This window comes from Callithrix jacchus, chromosome 13 (genome assembly GCF_049354715.1).
Source record: "Callithrix jacchus isolate 240 chromosome 13, calJac240_pri, whole genome shotgun sequence".
NCBI lineage: Eukaryota > Metazoa > Chordata > Mammalia > Primates > Cebidae > Callithrix > Callithrix jacchus.
In genome coordinates this window covers 69,772,671-69,800,499 of record NC_133514.1, presented here as the reverse complement: position 1 = coordinate 69,800,499, position 27,829 = coordinate 69,772,671, and the positions used below count along the sequence as shown (strand labels likewise).

The 27,829-nt window shown below is 44.6% G+C and overlaps 1 protein-coding gene across 4 annotated transcripts in view; it reads left to right on the top strand.

Annotated features, from left to right (window-relative positions):
- Nucleotides 1-27,829, top strand: part of KCTD1 (potassium channel tetramerization domain containing 1) — a 214,797-nt gene that overhangs the window by 99,204 nt on the left and 87,764 nt on the right. Inside the window, exon 1 of one of the 4 annotated variants that reach the window (XM_078347925.1) lies at nt 13,959-14,531. The exons of 1 other annotated variant lie outside the window; for it this stretch is intronic. Coding sequence is in view for 1 of the 3 variants with exons in the window: in XM_008979640.5 (XP_008977888.2) it covers nt 14,900-16,714 (1,815 nt within the window). In the remaining 2 variants the exon portion in view is untranslated. Of the gene's footprint in view, nt 1-13,958; nt 14,532-14,882; nt 16,715-16,952; nt 21,704-27,829 lie in introns of those variants that run through there. 2 more of the 4 variants (XM_008979640.5, XM_078347926.1) reach the window with 2 other exon arrangements.

The following is a 27,829-nucleotide window of genomic DNA, read 5'->3' as shown; positions in this document are numbered from 1 at the left end:
GCCAGGAGATGAAGAGTATGGCCAAGGGCATAAGAGCCAAGGGGGGATGAGAGACAAGTGTTTGCAAGGAAGAGCTGGAGGATGAGGTAGCTGGAGGGTGAGGCTTGTTTTGGAAAGTAGCAGACCCCCGTAAAGGACTAGGCAGGGAGCATGTGATAGTTTGGTTTGCTGGTTTTTAAGGAAAAGAAACTTACATCAATAGTCTAAGTTAAAGGATACAGAGGACCAAGGACCAGAGACTAAGCTCAGCCTGGACATGTTTGCAGGCTGCTCACGCTCCCGTGGGTGGTGCTGCCTCCAGTCTCACCTTCTACTCTGTTTGCTGCATCACTAAACAGCAGAAGTGGCCTGAATTAGTATGATGCCATTGGAACTGAAGAGCACGAACCGAATGGGACGGATTTGACATAAAGGAGAGGGAGCAAGGAAGGGGACTACAGAGTTCCTAGCTTGGGTGCATTGCAGAGATGGGAAATAAAGCAGGAGGAGCAGATTTGAAGAGTGTCGTGGACTAAACTATGTTCCTCCCAAAGTCACATGCTGAAGCTCTAACCCCACAGTGTGATATTTGGAGATAGGGTTGTTAAAGAGGTAATCAAGATTAAATAAGGGCATAAGGGTGGGCCCTAATCTGATAGAACTGATGCGTTCCTAAGAAGAGAGAGATACTAGAGAGCACTCTCTCCAGGCTCTTACACAGAGAAGAGGTCATCTACAACCAGGAAAAGAGGCCTCACCAGGAACCAACCCTGCTGACACCTTAATCTTGGATTTCCAACCTCCAGGACTGTGAGAAAATTAATTTCTGTTGTTTAAGCCACCCAGTCTATAGTATTTTGTAGTGGTAGCCCAAGCATATTAATACAAAGGAGAAGACTATTAATCAACCTTTGGATGAAGACATAATAGATGGATTTAAAAACAAATCTTGAGGCCAGGTGTGATGGTGCATGCCCGTAATTCCAGCACCTTTGGAGGCTGAAGTGGGAGTATCACTTAAGCCCAGGAGTTCAAGACCAGCCTGGACAACATAGGGAGACTACCCTGCCTCTCCACCACCCCCAGTCTTCACACACACAAAAATTAAAATTTAGCTGAGCATGGCGATGTGTGCCTGTAGTCCCAGCTGCTTGGGAGGCTGAGGTGGGAAAGTTGCTTCAGTCTGTGAGGTCAAGGCTACAGTGAGCTGAGATGGTACCACTGGAGTCCAGCCTGGGTAGCCCTATCTCAAAAACAAACAATTCAGTGGAGTCTGAGAAGGAGTGAGAAGGAGGATGGGTTATTGTCCAGGTTTCAATTATGGATACAGGGTGACTTGTGGTAACTTTCTCTGAGTCTGAGATTTGGGAGTTGCACCTGGGCAGAGGGCAAAGGCATAGTTAAGATTTCTTGGTTGTAAGCAAGAGAAATTTAAGACAGGGATGATTAACTATAGGGATGTGGTGGGATGAAAAAGGGAAGTGGAACCTCATTCAAACCCAACATCAGCATTCTAGGAGAGTGAGACTCCTTGGAGGCCAGACAGTGGGTCTCGATACAGAACAGCCCCAGGCCCTCAGCAGGTACTCACGCCAGTATGGGACTAGGCTGCTTCTATGGCCCTGTCCCCTTTCTAACTATTGGCTACTCTGATCCTGATTCCTAGAAAAAGAGAGACTGTTTGGTTCAGGAGTTTCAATCCAGCCTTCTGGTTAGCCCAGAGATAGGCTTCCCCAGGACCCATCCTTGGGCATGTCCATTATAGTTGCTGGTTATGTGATAGACCACTTGGCTTGACAGATCTGTGCCTTCATCAGTGGCTGTGAGCAAGGCAGCGTCCTTAGAAAGGTCTGAGTGTGGCAGGCACTGTAACAGAAACACCTAGAACAGAGGGTGGGGGGGTGGTAAGAAGATCATTGTTTTGGTTTTAGGCTTACCAGGTTTGGAGGTCCTGCTTGACATGCAGAGAGACCCAGAACATATATCTACAATAGGCATCTGGAGACATGGGCCACTCAACAGAGAATGAAGGTCATGGGGACAGAGTTCAGAGATGACAGCATATGGACCCACTTCCTATTAAATAAGCAATAATGGGACACATACTCATGCTGCAAAATTCAGACAATAATAAAGTATGGAGTATAAGAAGTTAAAGTCCTGGGCTGGGCTCAGTGGCTCACGCCTGTAATTCCAGCACTTTGCAACGCCGAGGTGGGCAGATCACAAGGTCAGGAGATCGAGACCATCCTGGCTAAAACGGCGGAACCCCATCTCTACTAAAAATAGAAAAAATTAGCCGGGCATGATGGTGCATGCCTGTAATGCAAGCTACTCAGGAGGCTGAGGCAGGAGAATCGCTTGAACCCGGGAGGCGAAGGTTGCAGTGAGCCGAGATCTTTGCGTGACAGAGCAAGACTCTGTCTCAAAAAAAAAAGTTAAAGTCCTTCAGTGCCACTCTATTCTCCCAAAGTCACCACTGTAAATGATTTTATGTGTTTTCTTTTTTTCCACTGCGGTTACATTTGTTAAATTTGTATGTATCATTGTAGGTCAGGGTTTTTTTTTCTTTTTTTCAGCAAATGGGCTTCTACTTTTCATTAATGTTCTTTACTTGCTTAATAAAATGTTTTGGAGACCAGTGCACTCAGCACCTATAAACATACATTATTCTTTATATCTATAAATAGTGTTCTGTTGAATAGATGAGATATAATTTATTTATTCACCATCCGCCTCTGAAGTTAGGTTGCATCCAGTGATTCTTTATTACAAATAATGCTTCAAGAGCACCCTTGTACATAGATCTTTGTGTGCAGCCCATTTCTAGAAATGAATTACTGGGTTGAAAGGGATGTGCAGTTTACCACTGATAGCTATGCCAAAATGTCCTCTAAAAAGACTGTATAATTTACCCTTCTAGCAACAATAGAGGATGCATATGATGATTGCTCTACACCCATGTGGATGTTTCTTAAACTATTTTGTGTCACAGACTCCTTTAAGATTCTGTTGAAAGCCATGGATTTTAATTCTAGAAAAATATACAGATGTACACCTACAGAACATTTTGCATATAATTTCTGCAGGTTCACAGACAACCAGAACACACTGTTTCCCACCCGCTGCCAGACCTGATATTGAGGACCCCTGAATAGACATGTGTGAATGGGTGCCAGTCTAAGGGCACCAGGGGAGCTTTTAAAAATTTAAACACTTCAGAATAATTTAAGAAACAAATATTAGCCCTTGCCACCTTACCCCCACCATTGGCTGCATGTTAATATCACCTGGAGAACTTGCAAAAATACTGACACCCAGATCATTTTCCAAAAGAACCACATCGAATAGGTCTGGGAAGTGGCCTGGGCATGGGGAACTTTTCAAAGTCCTGCAGCTTATTGTAATGTGCAACTAAGATTGGGACCCACTGCCCTTAGACTGGCACCCATTCACAATGTCTATTCAGGGGTCCTCAATATCAGGTCTGGCAGGGGGTGTTGAGAATCACGTGCAATGTGAAGCCTCCCAAAGAGAAGGAACCCCAAGGAGCGAGAGTAGAAGGAAGAAAGCCAAATGCAGCCATGAGAGCTTGCAACCAAAGGGAGAGTGCTCCAGTGAAGAAGGGTGCTGGCAAAGGGGCCTGGCCATTGCATCCTGCAGCAGAAGGTCACTGTTTCGGCCTTCATAGAGATATAGGATTCGGGAGCTGGGCCTTAAAGAATCAATTTAGATCAGTGGAAGAGAGAAGAGGACTTTCCCCATTGGAAAGGAAGTTGATATTTTAGGGTGGAGCCCACTCTGCTTCAGGCCATTTAAAAGCCCTCCTCCCTTTATGGGAGCCACAAAAAAGATTTTGATCCCCCAGCCTTCCTGAATGGACCCAGAGAGGCTCACCAGGCTCCACACCCGGGATCCCTAGCCCCTCCATTCCTCCTTTGCCATGCTGACTCTTCCCTCTGGGGATGTGTATCTGCCTCTTCCAGGCCAGTGGTTCTTAGAGTGGGGTTCGGGAACCAGCAGCATCGTCATCATCTGAAAGCATGCACATCCTCAGCTCCACCCCAGACTGGCTGAATTAGACACTCTGGGGGTGAACCCAGCACTCCTTTTCTTCTCTCTTCTTTTCTTTTTTTGTGGGTACATAGTAGGTGTGTGTATTTTGGGGGTATATGAGATATTCTGGTAAGGCATGCAATGCATAATAATCGTATCATGGAAAATTGGGTATTCATCCCCTCAAGCATTTATCCTTTGTATTACAAACAATCCAATTATACTCTTTTAGTTATTTTAAAATGTACAGTTAAATTATTATTAACTATAGTCCCCCTGTGGTGCTATCAAATAGCAGGTCTTATTCATTCTTTCTAATTTTTTTCTACCCATTAATCCTCCCACCACTCCCCCAACCACCCCACTACCCTTCCCAGCCTCTGGTAACCATTCTTCTACTCTCTTTTTTTTTTTTTTTGAGACGGAGTTTCGCTCTTGTTACCCAGGCTGGAGTGCAATAGTGCAATCTCGGCTCACGGCAACCTCCTCCACCTCCTGGGTTCAGGCAATTCTCCTGCCTCAGCCTCCTGAGTAGCTGGGATTACAGGAATGCGCCCCCATGCCCAGCTAATTTTTTGTATTTTTAGTAGAGATGGTTTTCACCATGTTGACCAGAATGGTCTCGATCTCTTGACCTCGTGATCCACCTGCCTCAGCCTCCCAAAGTGCCGGGATTACAGGCTTGATCCACCATGCCCGGCTCTTCTATTCTCTATCGCCAGTGAGAACATGGGATATTTACCTTTCTGTGCTTGGCTTCTTTCAATTAACATAATGCCCTCCAGTTCCATCCATGTTGTTGCAAATGACAGGATCTCATTCTTTTCTATGGCTAAATAGTACTCCATTGTGTAAATACGCCACATTTTCTTTATCCATTTATCTGTTGATGGACACTTAGGTTGCTTCCAAATCTTGTTTATTGTCAACAGTGCTGCAACAAACTTGGGAGTGCAGATATCTCTTCTGTATACTGATTTCCTATCTTTTGGGTATATACCCAGCAGAGGGATTGCTGGATTGTATGGAAGCTCTATTTTTAGTTTTTTGAGGAAGCTCCAAACTATTCTCCATGGTGGTTGTACTAATTTACATTCCCACCAACAGCGTACAAGTGTTCCCTGTCCTCCACATCCTTGCCAGCATTTGTTATTGCCTGTCTTTTGGATGCAAGCCATTTTAACTGGGGTGAGATGATATCTCATTGTAGTTTTGGTTTGCATTTCTCTGATGATCAATGATGTTGAACACATTTTCATGTGCCTGTTTGCCATTTGTATGTCTTCTTTTGAGAAATGTAGGCACTGTGCTTCAAAAGCCTTCTGGGTGATTTGGAAACACACTCAAGTTCCACAATCACTGTCCTGGGGGCTCCCAGCCAAATGTCCTCCAGGCATCTGAGCTCTCCAGAACTCTCTGCAGTCTTCCCCAACAGAGAGCTGGACTCATATTAGGGAGATGAAACACAGAATGTCAAGAAATTAGATAGTGGCAAGACTATTGGAAGTTTGGACTTGAAACTGAAGTAAGAAAGGAGCCATGATGATGTTTTGACCAGGGGAGGATATGTATTAAAGTGGTATTGGAGACCAGGTAGCAGCAGAGCTTCAGGAATTCAGGCTTGACTCCAATCCCTGCTGAAATGGTAGGCAAAATTGGGGTGTGTGTGCGCACGTGTGTGTGTGTGTGAGTGTGTGCGCGCGCGCATCTTCTGAAGCGGTTTCACAACTTGCATTCAAGTTTTAAGTGAATTTATAGCCCCGGAATGATTACTAGAGAGGAAATTATTTTATTGCTTTATATATGAACTTTGAGGCAGTGTTTCTGGAAGTGTGGTCACATTCATATTAGAACTGTTTGAGCTGTGTGTTAAAAATATACACTCACTGGGCCATACCCAAGAGCTACTAAATCAGAATCTCTGAAGTTGGCACCCATGAATCTGCATATTTTAAGCAAGTTCTCCAGGTAATTCAGCTAATTCGGATACACTCTAAAGTTAATACATCTCGTTTCTGGCTCTAAATCTAAAAACTAACAATTCTAGGAAAGCAAAGTTAATAGTGAATTTAGAGAGCATGTTGACCACTAAGGCATGGTGCTAAAGTCTAAAAAGCACTTACAATATCCACAGTGTCACAGAACTGGGAACAGTAACCACAGCAAACACTTTCCTGGGCATTTCAGTGATCATCGATTTAAAAGCTGTATTATGTATGTATTACTATATGAATGGCAAAAAAAGACCTGGAGTAGAATTCATCCTCAAACTCTGACAGTTCAACTAACTTCCCAGAGTTGGATAAAGAATAAGTTTATGTATTTTCTACGTCAGATTGCACTAAGATAACCATCAGAAAGACAGAAGAAACGCTATTGACAGAAGAAACACTATTGACCATTTTGGACTTATTGAAAATTTGCCCCTCCTTGGAGTCAGGGAGTTCCTACAGAGAATCTTCTTTCCTTCCTGCCTCTTAGCAGGTGCTTGGCAGAGTTTGCCAAAAATCCACTGATTACATATTTTGAACTATAGATTTTCAAATACTGTATGTAGTACTTACATGGTAAATGGCATGTGATTGAATTCATGGAAATACACCCAAATGTATTTGGGTGGTTGTCTCTGGGCAGTGAAAATAGAAATGAAAGGTCCTGGTCTGGTGAGTTGTTGAGAAAATGTGTGTAACCTGGAGTCCGGCCTCACTAGCTCTGTGAGGTTGGGCAAGTTATGAAGCTCTCTGGGTTTCTATGCATGTGAAATAGGAATCGGAACAACCCTCACATATACTCAGAAGAAGGAATTGAGAGTGTTAATGTAAAAGCTCAGGCCCACAGCAAGCATTCATTAAACCTTAGCAAGAAAGAAACATGACACATATATGTTTCCAGATTTCTGGATTTCTCAAATCTTTGCCAGTGAACACTGCTTTCATATCTGAAAAGAATGATAAACCACATTTTTGTTTTGTGCTTTTTAGTTTAAGGGAATGGGCTATAGAGAAAGACTGTAAAACAAGCAGATGAAATCAATGTCAGGGGAGTTTTTCATTGGGAGTAATGATACCATGTGACCCCTGGAGTATCCTAATCCAGGGACAGGCTGTAGGAAGACTAAACATGAAGAATGGTGAGACTTCCCCTGGGAGCAATCATGCCCTGGCTCTGCAAACTTAGGTCACAGAATAGAGCGACCAGGTCACAATGTTTCCTGCTTCTCTGCCCCTCTCCAAGGCAGTCTCCTTCCATCAGGTGCAAAGCCTGAATCTCCAGCATCGAGTTAAAGAAATAGAACAAACCCATCCCAGGGCTTCTTTAAATATTCAGATAAACCCATGTGCCCCTGTCAGTTAAATTAAGCTTTCCTAAGAAAAAGTAAGTCAATTAGTTCAAAATGTGGGTTAGTGCTTCTGGGTATTTAAAAGGGGATTTTTTTTTTTTTTTCTTTTTTAGTTCATTTAGAAACACAGCCACGGGGCAGGTACATAGGCACTCCTCCGCACATCCTGTGAATTGCCCCAATACACCCAGATACCAATTTCTGATATCTAAGCTTCAAAATTCGGTCCTTAAACTTTCTGAATGTCATGAAGATACTGAAATACGAGCTTTAAGATTTATCTTGTTTTGCCCGTTGAGTACATATCGTTTATCTTCACTATCATTATCGATATTCATCAAATGGTAACTGATGCTGAGAAGATATAATTTTACCCTAACTGAACTTCTTTCTTCCTCCATTCAACAAATACTTATTCTCTAAACTTCTGTGAACAAAGAGAGGTCTCTAAGACATTCTGAAATGTAGTTCTAGAGCATATTTTGTGACATACACCACAAAATTCATTCAAGTGGCCTAGATGCGATAAACCATACTTTACCAAAATACAAATAAAACAGGATATTTCTAAGCAATTGAACTTCTAGAAGCAATTTGTGGGTCAAAGAATATAAACATTTTCATGGCTTTTGAAGAGGTTGCCTAATAATTGCATTCTTAAAAGGCTATTTTATTTATTTAAATTTTTGAGATGGAGTTTCACTCTTGTTGCCCAGGCTGGAGTACAGTGGTGCAATCTCAGCTCGCTGCAACCTTCACTCTCTGGGTTCAAGCAATTCTCCTGTAAAAGGCTATTTTAATTGATATTGACAACAGAAGAGGATGAGGGTAACATTTTCATACCAAAATTTGGGTAGAAAGTGTTTAAGTTTTTGTTATTTGTTTTGCTTTTACTAATTTAATAGGCCATTTTATTTAAAATAACAGCAAATCATTTCAGGAATATTTTAGATTGTGAGACCATTGTAAGCAGTTCTTCCATTATTTAAAAAATACATATTTGTTGCATGATATATTATCACATACCTTTATCTCCTTTTCTACCATAATTAGTATTCCAATGACATTGAAATAAAGTTTCATTTAATAACAGGACTAATGTCCACTTTAATCCCACATACTTTTTACAGGTATACAACTAGAAGATAGACAGACATGACTGTCATTCTTAATTTTAGGTTTCATTTAATTTTGACAACCTTTACATTTGACTTCTTTATTAACCAGGTGAAGTTTCATGATCAGAATATTATAACAATGAGAAATGGTACACTTTTAGGCTCCACAAAAAAACAATTTACTTATGGAAAACTACATTCCTCTTGTGCATTATTTGTTTTTCAAATAGCCTAGGAAACAATTAGGTGATTATTAAGTGGAAAGACCCAGAATTGTTGTTACCAGGTGGCAATTAGGAACTAAATATTCTATTCCTGTCAATTACCACGTTACCTTTACTCTGACCTGTTTTTTGACAAAGCATTGAAGAAAAAAATAGGGAATACCCTCTTTGCCCCAGGAGATTTAGAATAGCCCAGGATTTCAATAGAAAGCACCTCTTTCTAGTCTGGTTGATTCTGTGGGCGTTCTTTTTGTCTCTAAATTCTTCACTGCCATTTCTTCTAAGACACGGATGAGTCCCTACTTCCAATAGCCAAGAAAAAGTGTACCAATGTTTAGGTGGCCAAGTGACAAAGGTGACACTGTTTGTCAGTCCATTTATATGTTGTGTCACAGTCCATGGCCTTGGCAAAATATTATTCTGCCTTTCCAAGTTTCCCAAATCCAATGACACATGCATATTTTAACGGTAGGGAATTGTTTCCTCAAAGATTCTTTCTTTCTCTCTTTCTTCTCTTTCTTTTCTTTTTTTTTCTTTCCTTCCTTCTCTTTCTTTCTGAATTGTTCTATTGACGATTCATTCATTCTCTCCTTGCTTCTTTTTCTTTCTGAAATGTTCCCCTGAAGATTCTTTCTTTACTTCCTCTTTCTTTCATTCTTACTTTTCTTCCATTTCTTCCCTTGCTTTTCTTTTCTCTTTTTTCTTTTATTTCTCTCTGTCTTTCTCTCTTTGTTCTTTGGTTTCCAGAGGCTCAATATGGTCAAGTAGTTCAAGCATGGCCTGTGAAACTAGACTTGTCTGCCCTGATCAGGTCTGGAAGACCTTGAGAAAATGTCTTAACTTTTTTTTTTTAATCATCTCTGGCCTTAGTTTCTTTTTTTTTTTTTTTGCTATCGAGAAACAATAGAGCCTTAATAAATAAGAAATAATGGTTGAATATGTATGAATGCTCCAGACAATGTACTAAGTGCTTTGTGCATATCAACTTATTTAATTATCAAAACAATCCCAAGAGGTAGAGACTGTTATCATTATCACCCAGATGAACGACAGAACTGAGCCACAGAAAAGGGTGGCTGGTGAGGCAAACCGAGGTAGACTGGCTTCAGAGAGAGCTTTTCACCACTCTGCTATACAACACTTTGTTGAAGTTAGCTTTCTCCCCTCATGTAAATGTGTGTATATTTGTTGAGTATCTGTCATGTACCAGTCACTCTGCTAAAATTTACCAAGAAACTGAATTGGAAATAAACTGGAAATTCAGGAATAAATAAGACATCATTTCTGCTGTTGTGGAGTTATTTTTCTTTTCCTCCACTTTGTTGACTCAGATTACATGGCTTCAATTTTCATCTGAGTTCAAAAAACATTACTAAAGATGCTCTTCAGTTGAATTCAACAGAATTAATAACAAAACTCTGTGACAAGAGTGGTGGCTCACTTGAGTGAGTCCAGGAGCTCAAGACTAGCTTGGGCAACATGGGGAAACTTCATCTCTACAAAAAATACAAAAATTAGGAAGACTGGGTGGAGTGAGCCTATGGTCCTAGCTACTTGGGGAGATGAGATGGAAGGATCACTCGAGCCCAGTGGGTTGAGGCTGCAGTGAGCCATAATCATGTCACTGCACTCTAGCCTGGGTGAAAGAGTGAGACCCTGCCTCAAAAAAAAAAAAAAAAAAAAAAAAAAAAAGGAAACTCTAAAACCAAAATATGCCAAAATAGTTTCAATGTGAATTTTTGAATTCATATTTAGCCTTGAAAGCCGTTTATGAACCTTAGTAATTACATCAAGAGAGTATGGCTTTCTCTTTTGATTTCTGTCTTTAAAGTGATGAACTAAATGCTTTTTCTGGCCTCTGCTCTCAAGAGCCCACAAAATTTCTCAAATTTAACAATTCAAATCCTCCCCAGCCCACCTCTCTTAATAGAGACACTTCCATTCCCCAGATCTGCCTTCAGAAGGGCCAACATTAACTCTGCTGAGAGAAAAGGGTCCCTCACCTTACTTCTGCAATAACTTTCTAACGTATGTTCCACTAAAAAGGGAATGATAAGGAAATATTCATCCAAAGCAGCCATTAAATTCATTTTAACTTGCAAACAATAATGTTGACTTATAGTTACTATTTGTCCTCATTTTTAATGTAGAACTTCAGATTCATGTTGTTTTTAATTTTCACAAAAACTTCCCTGCTAAATGTAGGATTTAACCAAACACAGATTCCCTTCATTCATTCATTATAAATGAGGAGTGCTCACCATGTCCCCAGGCACCAGACTGAAATCACAAGGGTGTGCCTTGCTTTAGTAGAGAGGAAACAGGCAGATAAAAAGCAACTATATCAAGTATATTAACAGATGATACTCAGAAGACTAGAATCGAAGAGGAGGAAGAGCTGAATAAGTTTCTGTATAGTATAACCTTTCATAAAATGTGGGCCTGAAATAGAAGTAGTTGGGTTACGAATAGAGGGGGAAACATTTGGAGTTTTTCATCCCAAAATATCGTCACTATTTTCAAGTATTCTGAGAAGTGGAAAAGCACAAATATACAAAGAGACACCCCCACCCCTGCAAAAGGTGGAGAATCTTGTTAAAGTTGTAAACATCTAACCATAGTTTAGAGAGTTCTGATAGTTAAATAATTGCAATAAATGTTCCCTGTAATACTGGGATTATAAAGAAGTCATGTATCCTGCACAAGAAAAGCATCCTTTCAAAGGGGTGGCCGGGCAACTCTGGTTGTCGAGGAGGTATGCTGAATGGATTTGATGATATGGAGAGGTCAAGTAGAGGAATCTGATGCTGACTGATAGGCAGAACGACAACCAATATTGCCTCTACGGAAATAAGAAGAAAGCTTTTTTGATTCTTTCAATTTGGAATCGAGTGTACAGAACCACAGGATGTTTTTAAGGGATCATTTATTAAACTTGGAATTGAACTACTTTATGAACTCCACTGTAATTTTGTGTTATTGGGTTTTAAAAATTAAGCAACTTTTTTTTTTTTTTCTTTTTGGTCAAGGGGAAGCAAGGTATATATCTGTTTTTCCGGGTGTTCTTCCCGGTGACTCCTATAGATAATAGCCCAAAGAGGTCTTTTCCAGTATTTAATGAAGTATCCTACGGGCAAATCATCTTGGTAGCTCTTCCGGAGCTGGTGCCAACGAAGCAGATCCACAGTCGTCCGATAATCAGGCCAAGGCATACTCTCCAAGGTGCGTTTTTCGTATCAAATTTAAGCGCGGGTCTTGCCCGTTGTTTGCAAACTGTCTAAGCAGCACCCGAAACTGCTGCTTTTCCAAGTCCGTATAAAAGTTATTTGTGCTTGAGGTTTTTTTTCGGTTCTGCTATTCCCCGCCTCCTCCTTCTAGCTTTTGCCAGTAGAGACCTGCCCTGGGGGGTATTTTGTCCTGGGAGCACAAAACTATTTTCTTTTCTGGAAATAAGTTGACGTCAACAGGGAGCTGTTTTGGGTTGCTTTGTTTCCCGGAGCGTCCTACCCAGCACACCGCCTCCGGCAAACTGCGAGCAATTCAAAGCAGCTTGCCCAGCAGGGAGGGGAGATGGTGGGAAGGGAGTGGACCCCGCCGCCGGCCGAGGTGGGGAGACCTGGGGAGCGGCTCTGCTCCCAGGTTGGAGCCTGGGCCCGGGTCCCTGGCCGAACCGGGAGCGCTGCCCCAAGCCAGCGCGGACCCCAGGTCCCTGAGCTTAGGGCGAGGGCCGTGGGGGAACAGCCCCGGGTAGGTAGCTTGCCGGGCGCCCACCTGAGTTCTCCGCACCGCGGCTCGAAAATCTGGGAGCATCCCAGGACAAAGGGCCAGCCCTATGGAAGTAGCCGTGTGTGACTAGTGTGTGCCAGCTCGACTGTGCGGGTCCGAGTGTGCAACTAACTTAGCTGCTCACTGCAGCCTCGGAGAAACAAACACGCCGTTCTGCACGTGTCCAGGGCGGGTGGGAAGGGTAGTGCATTGCGAACAAAGCCGGCCACCTCTCCCGCTGCACCTCGGGGACGATTCCCGGACGGTTCTCCGCGGAGAGCCGGGCGGATGGGAGAGAGGAGAGGGAGAGTGAGAGAGAGAAAGAGAGAGAGAGAGAGAGAGAGAGAGAGAGAGAGAGAGTGTGTGTGTGTGTGTGTGTGTGTGTTTCCCCGTGGAGCCGGAGGCGGCCCGCGAGGCAGGGACTTGCTCTAACTTGTTTCACATCTGGCGCGGTTTCCCCAACGCTCTGGTGGCGTCCAGGGCCGGGGAGGCACACGGAGGACCAGCAGCGATCGCTGCAGAAAAAGCCATCGTCAACTCCCACTCAGAAGCCCACGCGGCCCTGAGACCTGGTCTTTCAATTCTTTTTTCCTTAAAAAAAAATTACAAATTGATGGATGGGTTTCAATTGATGCGTAAAATGATAAACCCCTTTAGAGCAAGGCAAGAGGCCCGGGGAAGCAGGGAACAGGCAGTTGACATAACTCTCGCAGCCTAATTGCCGAGAATTCGGACTTGGAGGCAAATTCGAGGACGCACCCGAGAAGCGGGCGAGGCAGCCTCTCAGGAGAACCGCTTGGCACCTTGGCGCGCTGCTGGGGACCTGACTCCCTCGGGTCCCCTCACCCCAGGGACTCGCAGCTGGCCGGCGCGCCAGGGGACACGCGGGCTGCGGGAGGAGGTGAAAGTTAGGATGCAGCGCGAGCTCCTAAGGTGGCCTGGGCCGTGCCTCCTCAGAGAACAGCCGAAGTCCCAGACGGCTCCCGGACGCTGCCCCTGGGCCGGGAGAGCTGGAAACAGCGACGCAAGGACGCGCCCGAAGTCTGGGCGCGCCGGGGGCGGGCGTTTGGCTGGAAGTGGGACAGTGTCTCCTATGGGAAAGCGGGACCCGGCGAGCTCTTCGGCTGCTTTTCCAGTTTCCGAGGTGCCTGCCCCCGCACGCCTGAGGCAGCGCAGCCCGGAGGGAGCACCAATGGCGGTTGGCAAACTTTGAGGGAGACTGCGCTCCGGATTCGAATTGCCGAATTGCGGCGGCGGCGGCAGGGGCGGCGGAGACCCAAGTTTTCTTTTTCCGCCTGCCGGACGGGCCTTAGGGAGACTTTAGCTCCAGCCGGGTGGAGCGCCTCCCCGGAGGGAATTGTGTCACTTTTCCTGGGGGCAGGGAGGGCGGCGCCCTGGGCGGGTGGGGAAGCGTCCCTGGGGCCCCTGGGGTCCAGAGCGTCTCTTCCCTTGTCTCCCCTCCCACCGGCCCCTCCCAGTTTTCTCTCCCTCGCTCCTTCCCGGGGCTGGTTGGACCGGCGCGGACTTGCCCCAGACCTACGGGGAGCGCCCCAGGTCTTTAATGACAGCTTAAATGTGGCTGTTGGAAAAGTCGAAAGGGATGAGGCTGACGTGGGGCGTGTTTCGCTCCTTTGCAAGAGTCGGGAAGGGGGCTGGGAGCCGCGCGGCTGGCCCCAGGCCCCCGCGCCTCGCCGCCAGCAAATAGGTGGGGGAGCCGCCGCCGCCGCCAGCCCCATCCCGCTCCCAAACCTCGCCCGCTGCGCCCTGGCCGCGGGCGCCGAGAGGGTGCGGGGCCTTGCCGAGCCTCCTCCACCCTGCTCATTAACCTGCCTGCTCCGCTCCGGGCGGCCCCAGACACGGCCTTCCAGCGGCAGCACCCGCGGCCCGCCCGGCGCAGCCGCCGCCCCGATCCCCCGACTCCGGGGGGCAATGAGGGGGCGGTGGAAGGGGCACTGCTCCTCGGGCATTACTTAGAGACGCGAGACCGTCCCGCCCTCCCGCCGGCCCTCCCTCTCTCCCGCCCGGGCCCGCGCAATTCTCCGCCAGAGGGTAAGTTGGGAGTGTTTCGCCCCCACCGACAGCTCTCCCTCCCTTTCCTTTTTTTTTTTTTTTTTTCCTTCAAAGTTTTCTCAGAAGTGGGAGCCGGGTGGGGGAGGAAGAAGGTCCGGTCAGCCTCCGTCCTTTACCCTATCTCTCCCCGTCTAACGTGCCCCCACCTTCCCACCCTCCTCCCCTCCATCCCAAGCGCGCCGCTGCCCCTCTGGAGCAGCGCTCGGGAATGACAATTGGAGCGCGGCTCCTTTAAGAGCCCGGCTTTGCCTCCCGGTAGCTGAAGGTCATTAAACACAAAAGCTCTCAGCGCTGCGGTCCAATATAGCGCATGCGCCCTGCCCGAGGACTGGCAGAGAGACGGCAATATGGCGAGAATGCCTGGCAGCGGGGACTGTAACACCAGCGCGGGCGGCAGCGCCAGCGCCGCCGCCGCCGCCGCCGCCGAGAACAATGGGGAGCGGGGCGAGGGCGAGCGCGGCGCGGGGGGCCGCGGCCGCCGCCACGGCCGCCCGCACTACTGCAGCGCGGGCGAGGAGGAGGAGGAAGAGGAGGAGGAGGACGAGATCCAGGAGGTGCAGATAACGGGGGACGAGGAGGAGGAGGAGGACGGAGGTGGGGGGCTGGAGGAGGACGAGGAGGAGGAGGAAGAGGAGGAGGAGATGGGGCTGGACTGGGACGAGCCCCTGGAGCCCGAGGACTCGGCCGGGGAGGAACTGGAGCCCGAGCCGGTCCATATGATCAATATGGACCAGAGCGCCGCGCTGGAACCCGAGGCGCCGCCGCGACTGCTGGCGCCCCGGGCCCGTAGCGGGCCGCCCGGGGACGGCGCGGAGCTGGACCCCGACGTGCTGCAGCGCCCCGAGCGGGCCCGGCTGAGCGAGAACACCCGGCTGGCCACCCGCTACGCCGTGCGCATCTTCCGGGAGTACCTGAGCGAGAAGGCGCAGAGCCCGGACTTCGAGACCATGGACAAGGGGGCGCTGTGCCGCGTGCTGCGCTCCTTCTACGCCGAGGCCCGCTCCAAGAGCGGCCAGCTCTACAGCAAGTCGTCGCTCATCAGTATCCGCAGCTCCCTCAACCGCTACCTCAACGAGCCCCCGTACTGCCGCACGCTCGACCTCACCAAGGATCCCGAGCTGCGCAGCGCCAACCTGACGCTGGCCGCGGTCATCCGCAAGCTCGAGGAGCAGGGCGCCGGACCGGTGGTGCAGAAGCAAGCCATCACGCGCGCCGACCTGCGCAAGCTGTACACCTCCAGCGTCTTCAGCACCAACACGCCCTTCGGGCTGCTCAACAAGGTCTGGTTCGAGACGTGCATGTACTTCTGTACCCGCGGCCGCGAGAACCAGCGTGAGCTGGAGGAAGACTCTTTTGGGCTGGCCATGGACGAGGACGGTCGCAAGTTCGTCTACTTCAAGTCCCTCGGGCCCTACCACAAGTCGCGCTCGTCGTCGTGGAGCAAGAAGCGCGCCGAGAGCAGCGACGAGGAGAACTTGCCCCGCATGTATGAGACGGGCACCGAGTTCTGCCCCTACGCCAGCTTCGTCAAGTACCTGTCGAAACGCAACCCTCTTTGCAAGGCGTTCTTCCAGCGGCCCCGGGACCACTGCAGCGAGGGCGATGTGACCTGGTATGAGAACAAAGCCATCGGCAAGAACTTGCTAGGTACTAGGATGCAGATGCTCTCCAAGGCGGCCAAGCTCTCTAAGACCTACACCAACCACTGCATCGGCGCAGTCTCCATCGCCACGCTCAACAGCATCGCGGGCATCGGCACCAAGCTGGGCTCACCCGCCCCGCAGGGCTGCTACGCCGAGGCTCTGAACGGGGCGGCACGCCACCACTCCCACCACCCCCCCACCCATCCCTCCCACCACCACCGCCCCCAGCCGCCCTCGCTGGGGAACACTTACATCCTCCCCAAAGACAGCCAGGTCGGGCCCGACGTGAAATCCGAGGCTGCGCCCAAGCGCGCCCTGTACGAGTCGGTGTTTGGGTCGGGGGAAATCTGCGGCCCCTCTTCCCCCAAAAGACTTTGTATCCGCCCCTCGGAGCCTGTGGATGCGGTGGTGGTGGTTTCCGTGAAACACGACCCCCTGCCTCTTCTTCCAGAAGCCAATGGGCACAGAAGCACCAATTCTCCCACAGTAGTTTCACCTGCTATTGTTTCCCCCACCCAGGTAACCAAACCAAACTCTATGCATGAAATGTTTCTCTGGTACCACTTTGGGACTAACTTTTGTGCTAATGCAGCTCTGGGTAGGGGGTACGTTTTAAAAAGTAGGTAATGTACTGAATCGGATTTAGTTTTACCCTTAGAAGTTAACCCTCTTGGTGCTTTGGGGGAACTTTACACCTAACCTTAAAAGATGTGAGAGGGGGCATGCTACCTAACAAATTACTGCTGTGCAGTAAGGCGAAAAACTTCAAAGTTCGCAGAACAAAAGGATTAGCTCACTCTTGCAGCCGCTCTTCATTGAATGCATGAGTTTTATAAAGCAAAGAGGGAGAGAACGCTGTAAACGTAAAGGAAGCAATTACTTAAGACATATTTGAGTCAAGTAACCCTTAAAAGACTCTATCACGTATTCGCCATAACTTTGGAAGGTAGAAAAACAGTTATAAATTATTGAAAAGAAAACGCGCCAGTCCCACTTCCTGTAGCTTTTTTTTTTTTTTTTTTTTAAGAAAAGGGGTGGAGAGTGGAGAGCCAGGCAGTCGAGTGCCAGTTTATACTGACATGTACTCGAATGTAAAGTGGCAGGTGGACTGCAATTTCCATAAACGAAAAGTCCCTTGTTAAAGTTATTATTCAGGTGGGAACGTGGTATCTGCAATTCCAATCAGGCTACAACTTGGAGTATGGGCCTGTGGTGCACAGCACGTTGGGCACTGAAACATGGCTGTCTGACCCTAGCCCCTTGGAGCTCACCATCAAGGGGGCAGATGAGACTTACAAAATACATAATTAGAGTAAGAGTGCTAACTCAGCATCTGAGTCAGCTTGGACAAATCACCTCACTTCTCTAGGCTTCACTGTCCTCATCAGAGAGGAAGAAACTATTTCAACCCTAACATTCTTTAATTCTAAGCAGTGTCAAATTCTGGGTCGAGACAGGGGCCTCTAGTGTTAGATGCTTCTTTCCTTATTTTCCCCAGGGTAATATTTTCACGCATATCATTAAAGTTATATTCATTTTGTGGACACTCTTCTCTAGGAGTTAGAAACCAGGGGTCTTCAGGCCCTGTGCTCTGTTCTGCAGGCACGAGTAGCCACTGGAGGTTTTACAACTTTGACCTGCCTATTTTCAAGCAGAAGTAGGAATTTTGTAATCTGAAGGTATAGCGCAGGCCTTCCAGGAACAGATGTCAGGTACCTCTGTGCTTTTTCCAAAGTGGAAATTCCAGTTCTGGACATAGTTACCCTTTCAGACGTTTACCAGCTAATGGGCAAGCCTCAAGGCCAACTGAGAAAGGGGCTGTGAGTGGTAATATAAACACCAAAGTTTTCTAAAATACACAAGACCTGTAGGCTATGTGTTTTCCCTATTTTGGGTGTGTAGTCCATTTCTGACAGGTTGTGTTGGAGAGTTTTAAGAATGGAGAGGAGAATGGGGTTTGCTTTTTCTTTGAAAGCAAAAATAAATGTTCACATTTTTCTGATACAGAAAATCCCTTCAGATGCCCTGGTTTAGAATAGCACCTGATTAATCAAGAGTTAAAAGCCTAAGAAAGTTTATTAAGGCATGCGTGGCCTTGGGTTAACAATGAAACAGTCTGTCTACTGGCATCTGTCTGCTGGTTTCTTGACACCAGTGTAATATAGAATTGTGATGTAAAGAACCACAAAAGATTAGAGGGTTTCGTTTCATCGGCTTTGTTGTGTTCTAAGGAATGCAGTCTTTCAGCCATTATCTTTTATTTACCTGAGCAAAATAAATCAGTTCCAAAAAACTGTACACTGATGCTTTTATTATTCTTGCGTTACTGTCAGGTAACTCCTAAGTTAAATATAGATTTGAGTGTCCCTATGCGGCTTATATGATTTTATGGCTCTCAAACAAGATCTTAGCTCTAAGTTCCTGTTAGTTAAACACTACAAAAAGTTGTTGTGTTTCTACATATTTAATAGTCAGTTTTTTACTTATGAAGTCTGAGCAATCAAAGTATTGCTTACTAGAAAGCTGATAGCAAACTTTTTCCTTCTGTATGTATGAAAATCACTGTAAGAGTTGAGGTTCAGTGCATTTCCTGGGGCATAATGCCTGGCGGAGGTTGCTGGCCTGTGGCATTGCTTTGGGTCATCAACTCTTCTGGCTGGTCATTAATCCCCAGGAAATGCCCTGTGCACCTCCAGCTTCAGTCATTATTACTTAATCATAAACATAGGCTCTCTAGCCTAATACTGACTGGACTTCATCAAGTAGTGTCACATGAATTCCGCGGTTGACCATATGATAGACTTCTTGATAACAGAGAGGTCATACACTGATGTTTCATTTTCTTCTAATATTGCAAGTTTTTCAAAAGATGAAGAGCCTGCTTCTTTAAATGCATTTACTCTTTTAACTTCTTGAGGGTGTTGTTAAGTATATTATTTATGGGAATGGTTGAAAAATGAATGCATTCAGGGATTACAAAGATTATGGAATTTGTGATTGCTCAAGGTTTTGGGGGGAGTGAGGAATTATGGCGATGTTTGTGATGGTTGCTTTTACTGGTACACTCTTTAAATGTCTTGAATGGTTGTGTTAAAAGTAAAGAGTAGCTTTAGTTCCCTTGTCCCCCAAATAGCTATTGTGATCTAAGATGATCCAGTTATTGGTGCGGTGTGCAAGCTCTCAGGTGGAGATCATGTAGTGCCTTTTCAACTGCTTACCACTGTATCTTCCATCCATGACTATTCTCTTTGCATACAAATAGAGCATTTTTCCTACCTCAGAGAATGGTACTTTAGCTTAGGTGGATGAGAGAGATTTATAATTTTCTTCTTTGTCATTCTCAGAGGAAAAAAATACTAATGGAAGTGTACATTCTGAATGTCGTAGTTTGTCACTACAGTTTTTGTAGACATGTCTCTCTCCAGTGCCGGACAAAAGTGTAAAGAATTTGCAAGCTGTGACAAAGGTGGCTTTAGTTGCACTTGCTTGACCCTAACCTAGATTATTTCCAGAAATACTTTTAAGGAATTCTATAGAGAGGACATCTATTAGTGGAAAGATTCTGGGGGTGGGGGAGTGGTAAACATCCCTGTTTATGTTTTATTGTCCTCACTGTGGGCCGCTGGTCCTAATAGTTTGCAGGGTGGAAACTGCAGCAGGCTGCAAGCAGGCTGACACAGTTAGTTGTTCATTAACTTACCTTTGCGGAGAAGCCAGAGGCTGACAGCTCAGGGAATCCACCCAGGTGGTATAGGGGCAAGGAAGAAGAAATATTTGATGTATCTACTTAATAGAAATAGGCATGCATTTTATGTATTATTGAAGTAACTGCTGAAGTTCTCTTTTGAATTTGAAGACTTGGGGGGTGTTCTTTATTTCTTAAGGATTGAATCAAATTTTTATAAACATGAAAGGAATATAGCAATTTTTACAGGACTTCTTGCCTTGGTTATTTGGAGCTATTAAGATGAACTGCCTTTTAAAGAGTGGGTATGTTTCTGATTTGTAATATTAGTATGTGGCTACATTCCTATTTCTACTGCAAGAATGTTTTCTTTCCTTTATGATAAGTTCAAGTTGATGGAGAAACTAAATGTCTTGTACATATGTATGTAACCTTCACTCATTCAGGAAGTAGTTACTGAGCACCTACTATTTTGGCTTTTATACCAAGAATCTATAAATTAATTGTTTTCCACCTGGGAAGTAGTCTCATTGGCAAGATTTTGGCTTCTTTACCTGTTTTAAACTAGATCAAAATAAAGACAGCTAAAAGGTAATGCCCTCAGTGTTTTGCAGCAGTCATTTTGGGAAAGAAATCTGTACCTTTATATTCTCTTTCATGCACTCATATATTAATGTTGCAACCAGTATTCAGGAGTATTATTTTAAATTGATGTAAACTCATCTCTGATGTCACTTCACTCTACTCAAGCTGACCCATGAAACAGAAAAAGAAGTATTTGCTGCCAAGGGAGAAAGTGGATCCCATTCATCTAAAACTTAAACCTTTGTATCACCCTGACTTTAAAATCTGGCTCCCCAAGCAGACATCACAGAAGGGCCACCCTCTTGTCATTACTAAGTAGATTTCAAGCAGAAAGAAGCCTTTCTTTACTAAGGACCACTAGTTACATATGAGACGAAATTCTCATCCAAGTGTGGCTGGGCCAGTCAAAGCCCTACTTCAGTTGTCCAATAAAACTTAACTTTCAAGATACCTTTTGGTGTTTTAACTGCCATTTGAAAAGCAGAATCGATAGAGGAGTTCCTGTGTAGTATGTGTGTTTAAAATGTTAGAACTTTCTTTTTCTTTTTTTGAGACCAAGTCTCACTCTGGCCCAGGCTGGAGTGCAGTGACACAATCTCAGCTCACTACAACCTCCGCTTCCTGGGTTTGAGCAATTCCCCTGCCTCAGCGTCCCGAGTAGCTGGGTTTACAGTCGTGTGCCACCACGCCTGGCTAATTTTTGTATTTTTAGTAGAGAGAAGGTTTTACCATGTTGGTCAGGATGGCCGCGAACTCCTGACCTTGTGATCCGCCTGCCTCGGCCTCCCAAAGTACTGGGTAGAACTTTGATTTCTAGAACTGATTTTACTTCTCTTTACTTATCTATCATTCATTGCATTGTACCAATAGTCAAGTTGCCTTTTTAAAGATTTCTTTGAGGAATTTATTAAGGGATAAGGTAATATGAATTAACTTGTCCAAAAAAAGAAAAGGATATGGCTTGACCTTGATAAACTAACATGAAAGAAAACATAGCTTTAGAATTTGAAACATTGCACAGGCACACTTTTTAAATTAACATTTTTAGTATTCTAAGATGCTAAATTCAGTTTATCCACTGTTAATTGACTATCTTTCTGCTTGCTAAGTGCTGCAAAGAGGAGCAGGATTCAGTCCTTGCCCTTGAGAGATTCGTAGAGGCTGGGCAATCAGTGGACGTGTACCCTTAAAGCTGAAATAATTCTCTGCTTGCTACGTGATCATCAGAGGGGGAGCAGGTGAGCTTTTAAAGTTTGGGGCCCTATAAAGTTCTTTTGGATTTTCAGATTTATATATTTTTTTTCCTACTCTTCTCTTTCAAGAAAAGTTGGGTACTGAATGGTTTTGAGTCTTTCTAACAGCATGAATTTCTAGATGGCCCAGAAATAAATGATCTTTTCAGCCCTTCAAGATACCTCACTACTGCAAAGGGTATAGGTTGGGATTAACCTGAATATGAGGTTGTGTTATCTAATGCCCATGATCTTAAACTGGATAACAGACCCCGCTGTGCCCACACCAGCACTACAGGAAGCTGAACCTAATGCGGCATGCTCTGGGTTTTCAGTAATTCTCCAAATTTGTTTCAATACTTTCTTTACAGTCAGACTTCTTACCTTTTAGCTTATAGTATATGGCAACTGACAGACCCTTTTCTTTACCCTAAATAAGATCCACTTACATATGACAGCAAACTAATTCATGACAGACAGAGTTTTTTGTTTGTTTGTTTTTTGGCAGGGGTGGATAATAACAGAGGTAGGAGCTATCTTGATATTTTAAGTGAAAGTGTCTGAGTTTTGCTTGGAGTTTTTAATCACATGTGCTTTTTAGGCAACTCCTGCATGTACGTAGTTCACTTTAGGCTAACTTTTCACATTTTCAACCCCAGTGAGAACTTCCTTTCTCTGAAGACCCTCTCCATTCTGAGATGTGTGATTCAGCTCCTGCTCTTTCTCCAGGCAGGGACTTTGGTTGTTTTTAATCCTGTGGGCTGCAGGGCAGAGGAAAGTTGGTACAGGCCTCTAATGATGAGTTCATTTATATAATCCTGGAGATCTGAGGGAGTTGGAGAGAACTGGAAGGAGAGGACTGAGGATGGACTAGAGCTGCTTAGTGATCCCCACTCTACCAGCCCGTTCTGCACCTGCAACCCTGCAGCTATCTCTACCCAAAGGGAGAGCCAATGCCATTTGAAAATCCTCTTCATAATGCAAACCCTTCCTGGAAGTATCTGGATTCATTTACACCCTGAATTACAGTTGACCCTTGAACAACTCAGGGCTTAGGGACGCCAACCCTCTTGTAGTAAAAATGCTGCTGATAACTTTTGACTTCACCAAAACTTAAGTAATAGCCTGCTCTTGACTGGAAGCCTTGCCAATACCATAAACAGTTTATTAACACATATTTTGTATGCTTTATGTATCATATCTCTATTTTTACAATAAAGTAAGCTAGAGAAAAGAAAATGTGTTATCAAGAAAATCATAAGATAGAAGAAATATATTTACTTATTCATTGAGTGGAAGTGGATCATCATAAAAATCTCCTTGGCCTCTTCACATTGAGTAAGAGGCGGGGGAAGAGGAAGGGTTGATCTTGCTGTCTGAGGGGTGGCAGAGGCTGAGGAGGTGGAGGAGGTAGAAGGGGAAGCAGGACAGGCAAGCACGCTTGGTGTGACTTTCACTGATAAACATTCGCATGTAAGTGAACCCGCACAGTTCAAACCCCTGTCGTTCAAAGGTCAGGTGTACTGCTTTCCCCTACTGGCAGTGAACCCTGGAAAGTTTTGATCCAGTTTGGGAGGAAGCGGGTAAAACGTGCTACCTGAAGAGGCTGGCAGATTTCAGATAGCATTAGGTGGTAGGCCCCTAGGCGAGAAGGGGAGGAGTTCAGAAAGGAATGCTAAGGGATGACAGAGACATATGTTGCTTCCTTTGTGAGTAATTCAGTTGCCAAATTAAAATGTCAGGACTAGTTTGGGAGCTTGTGATCATGAATTTCAAGTTTTACTTCATGTCCCTAGTCCGGTTTAACCCAGTTCAGGCCAGTATCTCCCCATTCAGTCCTCATCCTTTCTGTCTTTCTATAACACAAGAAAAAGGAAGCTATTATTTATAGCACCAGTTCCCATTTGGGCCCTTTCACTGTGTGCCAGGCGCCAAACTAGTTAAGTACACTATATATATATTTTTTTTTAAATCAAATTTCATAGTTGTAGATTTCTCCGCCTCACCCTCTATTTAGACAAAATGTTCATAGATAATCTCTCTATATATACATGTATATGTAAATTTGTTATTTAAAAAAATCCTTTATCATAATCTGAGAAATAAGCGTTAAGGATAAGTTTCTTGTGCTTGTAGATTAATTCTGATACTTCAAGTTGCTGTGGTTTTTGACATGTAGTTTTTAAGGAACTTAGAAATGTGAATTATTTCCACATTCCTAGCTGTTATGGGTCAGCGAGTATACTGTTAGACCAGATCCAGGCAGGAGTGAATGCGGGGAGCACTGCAGGGGAGAGGCACAAGGCTCCTATCTCATTGGACTGCAGTCTGCAGAGACAAACTTGATTCATTCATTGGAGAGTTCTGATGTAAACTGTCACAACCTCTAACTGGTTCTATAGCTATGGAGTAGACTGTAATCATTAATATTAATAATAACCAAGACATACTGAAAGCTTTAAAGTGGTCCACCAACCAGCAGCATCTGTATCACTTGGGAGTTTGTGAGAAATGCAAAAATCTCACCACTCTGTGCCCCTGAATCAGCTCCTGCATTTGAAAAGACTCCTACACAGTGCATGTGCAATGAACATCTTGAGCACTGGTTGATGTGGTCTCTCATTTAATCCTCATGCAGCCCTTCCAGGAGTTATGGTTACTATTTTCATTTTACAAAGGAGGAAGCAAGCTAAGGTTAATAGATGTTGATTTCACTTGTTTAAAGCCTGACAACTGGTAAGTAACTATGCTGGGATTTGAACCCAGCTTGTCAGATTCCAGAGTCTGTGCTTTCAAACCCGTGGGTTTGTCGATTCCAAAATTCTTATCAACTGCTAAAATAAAAGAATCCAATAAAGAGAAGATGATAGAACATGGAATCACATTATTACCTGTGATGCTTTCTGGAACAACTGAAGAGGAGGGAACTTTTTATAAAGCAATGATAGGAGTATGCAGAGGCACACAAAATTGGATTTTCAGTGTGGAGCATGCCTCCATTTTGCTGTGTGGGGTCCGCAGCAACCTCATTTGAGAAACCATATCACATAGTGGTTAAGAAAAGACCCCAGACCACATCCCCTGGAGCAAATCTCAACTCTACCCAGACCTCTGGGTGTTTCAGTTTTCTCCTCAGTCAAACGGGGATGATGATAACATTCATCTCACCTGAGCATTGGTGTTAAATAAGATACTGCTTGAAAACCGCTTCAAACATGAGCACTGTATGAGTGTTTGCTATCATTTTATCTTAGTGCAGAATGCTTTACATTTGAACAAATGCAAGTCTTTATCATAAAGTCCTAGCCTCAGCCTTCAGTTTGGCTCTTGGAAGTAGCTTATCCAGGTGCTGTGCAGGGGGCCCCTCTGCCATTTCTTCTTTTAGGGCATCTGTAGACTCTGGCCAGTAGCACTTTTTCAGGTCTTCTGGGAGATACGAAATCTCAGTGCAGGCTCTTACACTCTGGCCTACCTGGGCCTTCTTCCCTCTCACAATTACCTAAAAAAGTCAGGCTTTACCCAAAGCTTATTTTCTCTCCTCTACTTTTCCTTAAGATTTGTATGTTCTTTGGCGCAGATGGGATTTAACTCCAACCACATTCTAGCTTAGTTCTGCAGACTCTTCCTGTTTCTCTTTACAGAGCCTTGCAAATTTTCTTCTTTCTTTCTTTCTTTTTTTTTTTTTTTTTTGAGATGGAATTTCGCTCTTGTTGACCAGGCTGGAGTGCAATGGTGTGATCTCAGCTCACTGCAGCCTCCATCTCCTGGGTTCAAGCAATTCTCCTGCCTCAGCCTCCTGAGTAGCTGGGATTACAGGTGAATGCCACCATGCCTGGCTAATTTTTGTATTCTTGGTAGTGACGGGGTTTCACCATCTTGGCCAGGCTGGTCTTAAACTCCTGACCTCAGGTGATCCACCTGCCTCAGCCTCCTGGGATTACAGGCGTGAGCCACTGCGCTTGGCCAGAAATTTTCCAGTGCTAAAAAATTAGCACTAGGACTTGGGGAGCCCACGGATGGGCATACTTGCTGCCCAGGCTACAGCACATTCACAAATGAAATGAGATAACAATGAACAGAATGAAATCAGCAGTTTTTCAAAAGAGATTAAATTTGATTTGGAATGGCTTGAGATGCAGGGAGTGGTCATTATACTCAGATTCCTAAAATATAATGAAGGTCATTATAGCCATAAACACATACATCTCTTAATTTCAGTATTCTAAAAATCAGCTCTATATTTGGCTGGAGCCTATGTTATAATGTTTACATTTCCCTAATGTAAAAATGGACCACAGTTTTCTAATTCTTGACTTCTGTCTTGGATACTATGTAAATCAATGGGAAATGCCACTTAAAGTTGAGGTATACTAATATATGATTGAAATAGACTACCGAATCAGGATAAGTGGTTGGTATTTTAATACATTATTGATGACCAGTCAATGATCTTTTGTGACTTGTTTTTAGTGTGGCAGTGCAGGGATTTATTACCTCTGACTTAGTTTGCCCTTCAAATACTTAGACTATTCAGCCAGCAAGAGTCCTTATGGAATACGTTTTTGGGTTTTATAGATAGCATATTGTATTAAACCAGCTTATCTGGAGTCTTGGCTTCTATTTTGTGATATTCTTTCTGACAAAACTATATCTAAATAGATTTTAGGTATTTTCTTACATTTTGAACAAATACTGTTTTGTTTTGTTTTTTACTCCAGAAAAAAAAGAGACTTGCTGAATGTTTATTTTTCAGTGGATTGAGGTAGCAATTTAGAAACATGTTGCTGTAGAAACACTCAGACCTAAATAAAAGTGTAACAAGAACATTAGAAAGCTGGTTATGCTAGCTTTTCCACTCACCCCAGAGTTCTCTCATGTTTGTCTTTTATAATTAATGGTAGGGTGTTCACAATGCTAGAAATCACTATTTTCAAGATCATTTTATGGAGGTGGCGGGGGTGGTAAAGTTCCAGGAATGTGTCTCATGGGTTTTTTTTTTTTTTTTAATTACGAGAAGGATCATGGTGTCATAGAATCCCATGTCATCCTGTAACTCCTCCCTTGAGTGATGGTTTTTAGAACCACCTCTTGGGATGTAAGTGAAGATCTTACTAAGGAGAGACAGGCAAGGCGAAGGAGAATGCTATTCACAAAAACTCTGAAAAGCAGAGTCATTTATGAAAGCATTTATTGAGCACTTAGTGTGTGCAAGGTAGGAATTTGGAGGTGAAGAATAACTTAGGAATATTTAAGAGAGGACACTGGAGAAACTACAGTGGAATACCTAGGGCAAGTCCCAAGGACGGGCTGAGATGCAGTCTTATCTCATTTGATGAGTGTTCCCAGGTCAGCCCTGGAGAGCAAATGGTGTGTATTAGCATCTCAGAAATGGGACCAAAGTGACCTAACCGAACTGAAAGACTAAGCAGTTAAACTTGAAGTGCATGTAAGGGGAGTATGGAAACCTAGAAAAAAAATGAAATATTGCCTTGTCAAAAAACATAAGGCTTTTCTTTGCTGTAACATTGCAGGCTTCTCAGGTAAGCCTTAGTACACTTGTATTTCAGGTGTCCCCACTCCAAGTAAGCTGCCACATTCCACCACATATGAGCCACTCTAAATGTTCACCCTGTTGTTAAGCCACATATTTTAAGATTGAGCATATGCACAATAATCCCATGAAATCCAGGCGGGTGCCATGTCACAGTTCACGTGTTCATTACAACTCATGCTCACTAAATGCCTGGCTTTGGAGCCAGTGTGGTTTTGTTCACCTCTCAGGTGTGTGGGGCCACACTATGAGTAATCACTAAGATACTTGTAGATAGTGCTTCACAGCTGGCAAAGGGCTTTCTTGTATGTGTTTTCTTTCCAAGGGCTTTGTAGGGCAGTTCCTAGTGTCTGGTACTGGGCTAGACAGCCCAAGGAGACAGAAAAAATGATCCTTTTTTTTTTTATTTTTTGGAGGAATCATTCAGTCTCGTGGGGGAGGCAAGTAAGTAACCAGATGAATAAACCCTGACCGTATGATAAGTCCCATGAATCTATGCACAGAATATAAGCAAGCTGAAGGGGGAAGATAAGAACTTTCATCATACCCATTCTACAGATGAGGAAAACTGACCCCTCACA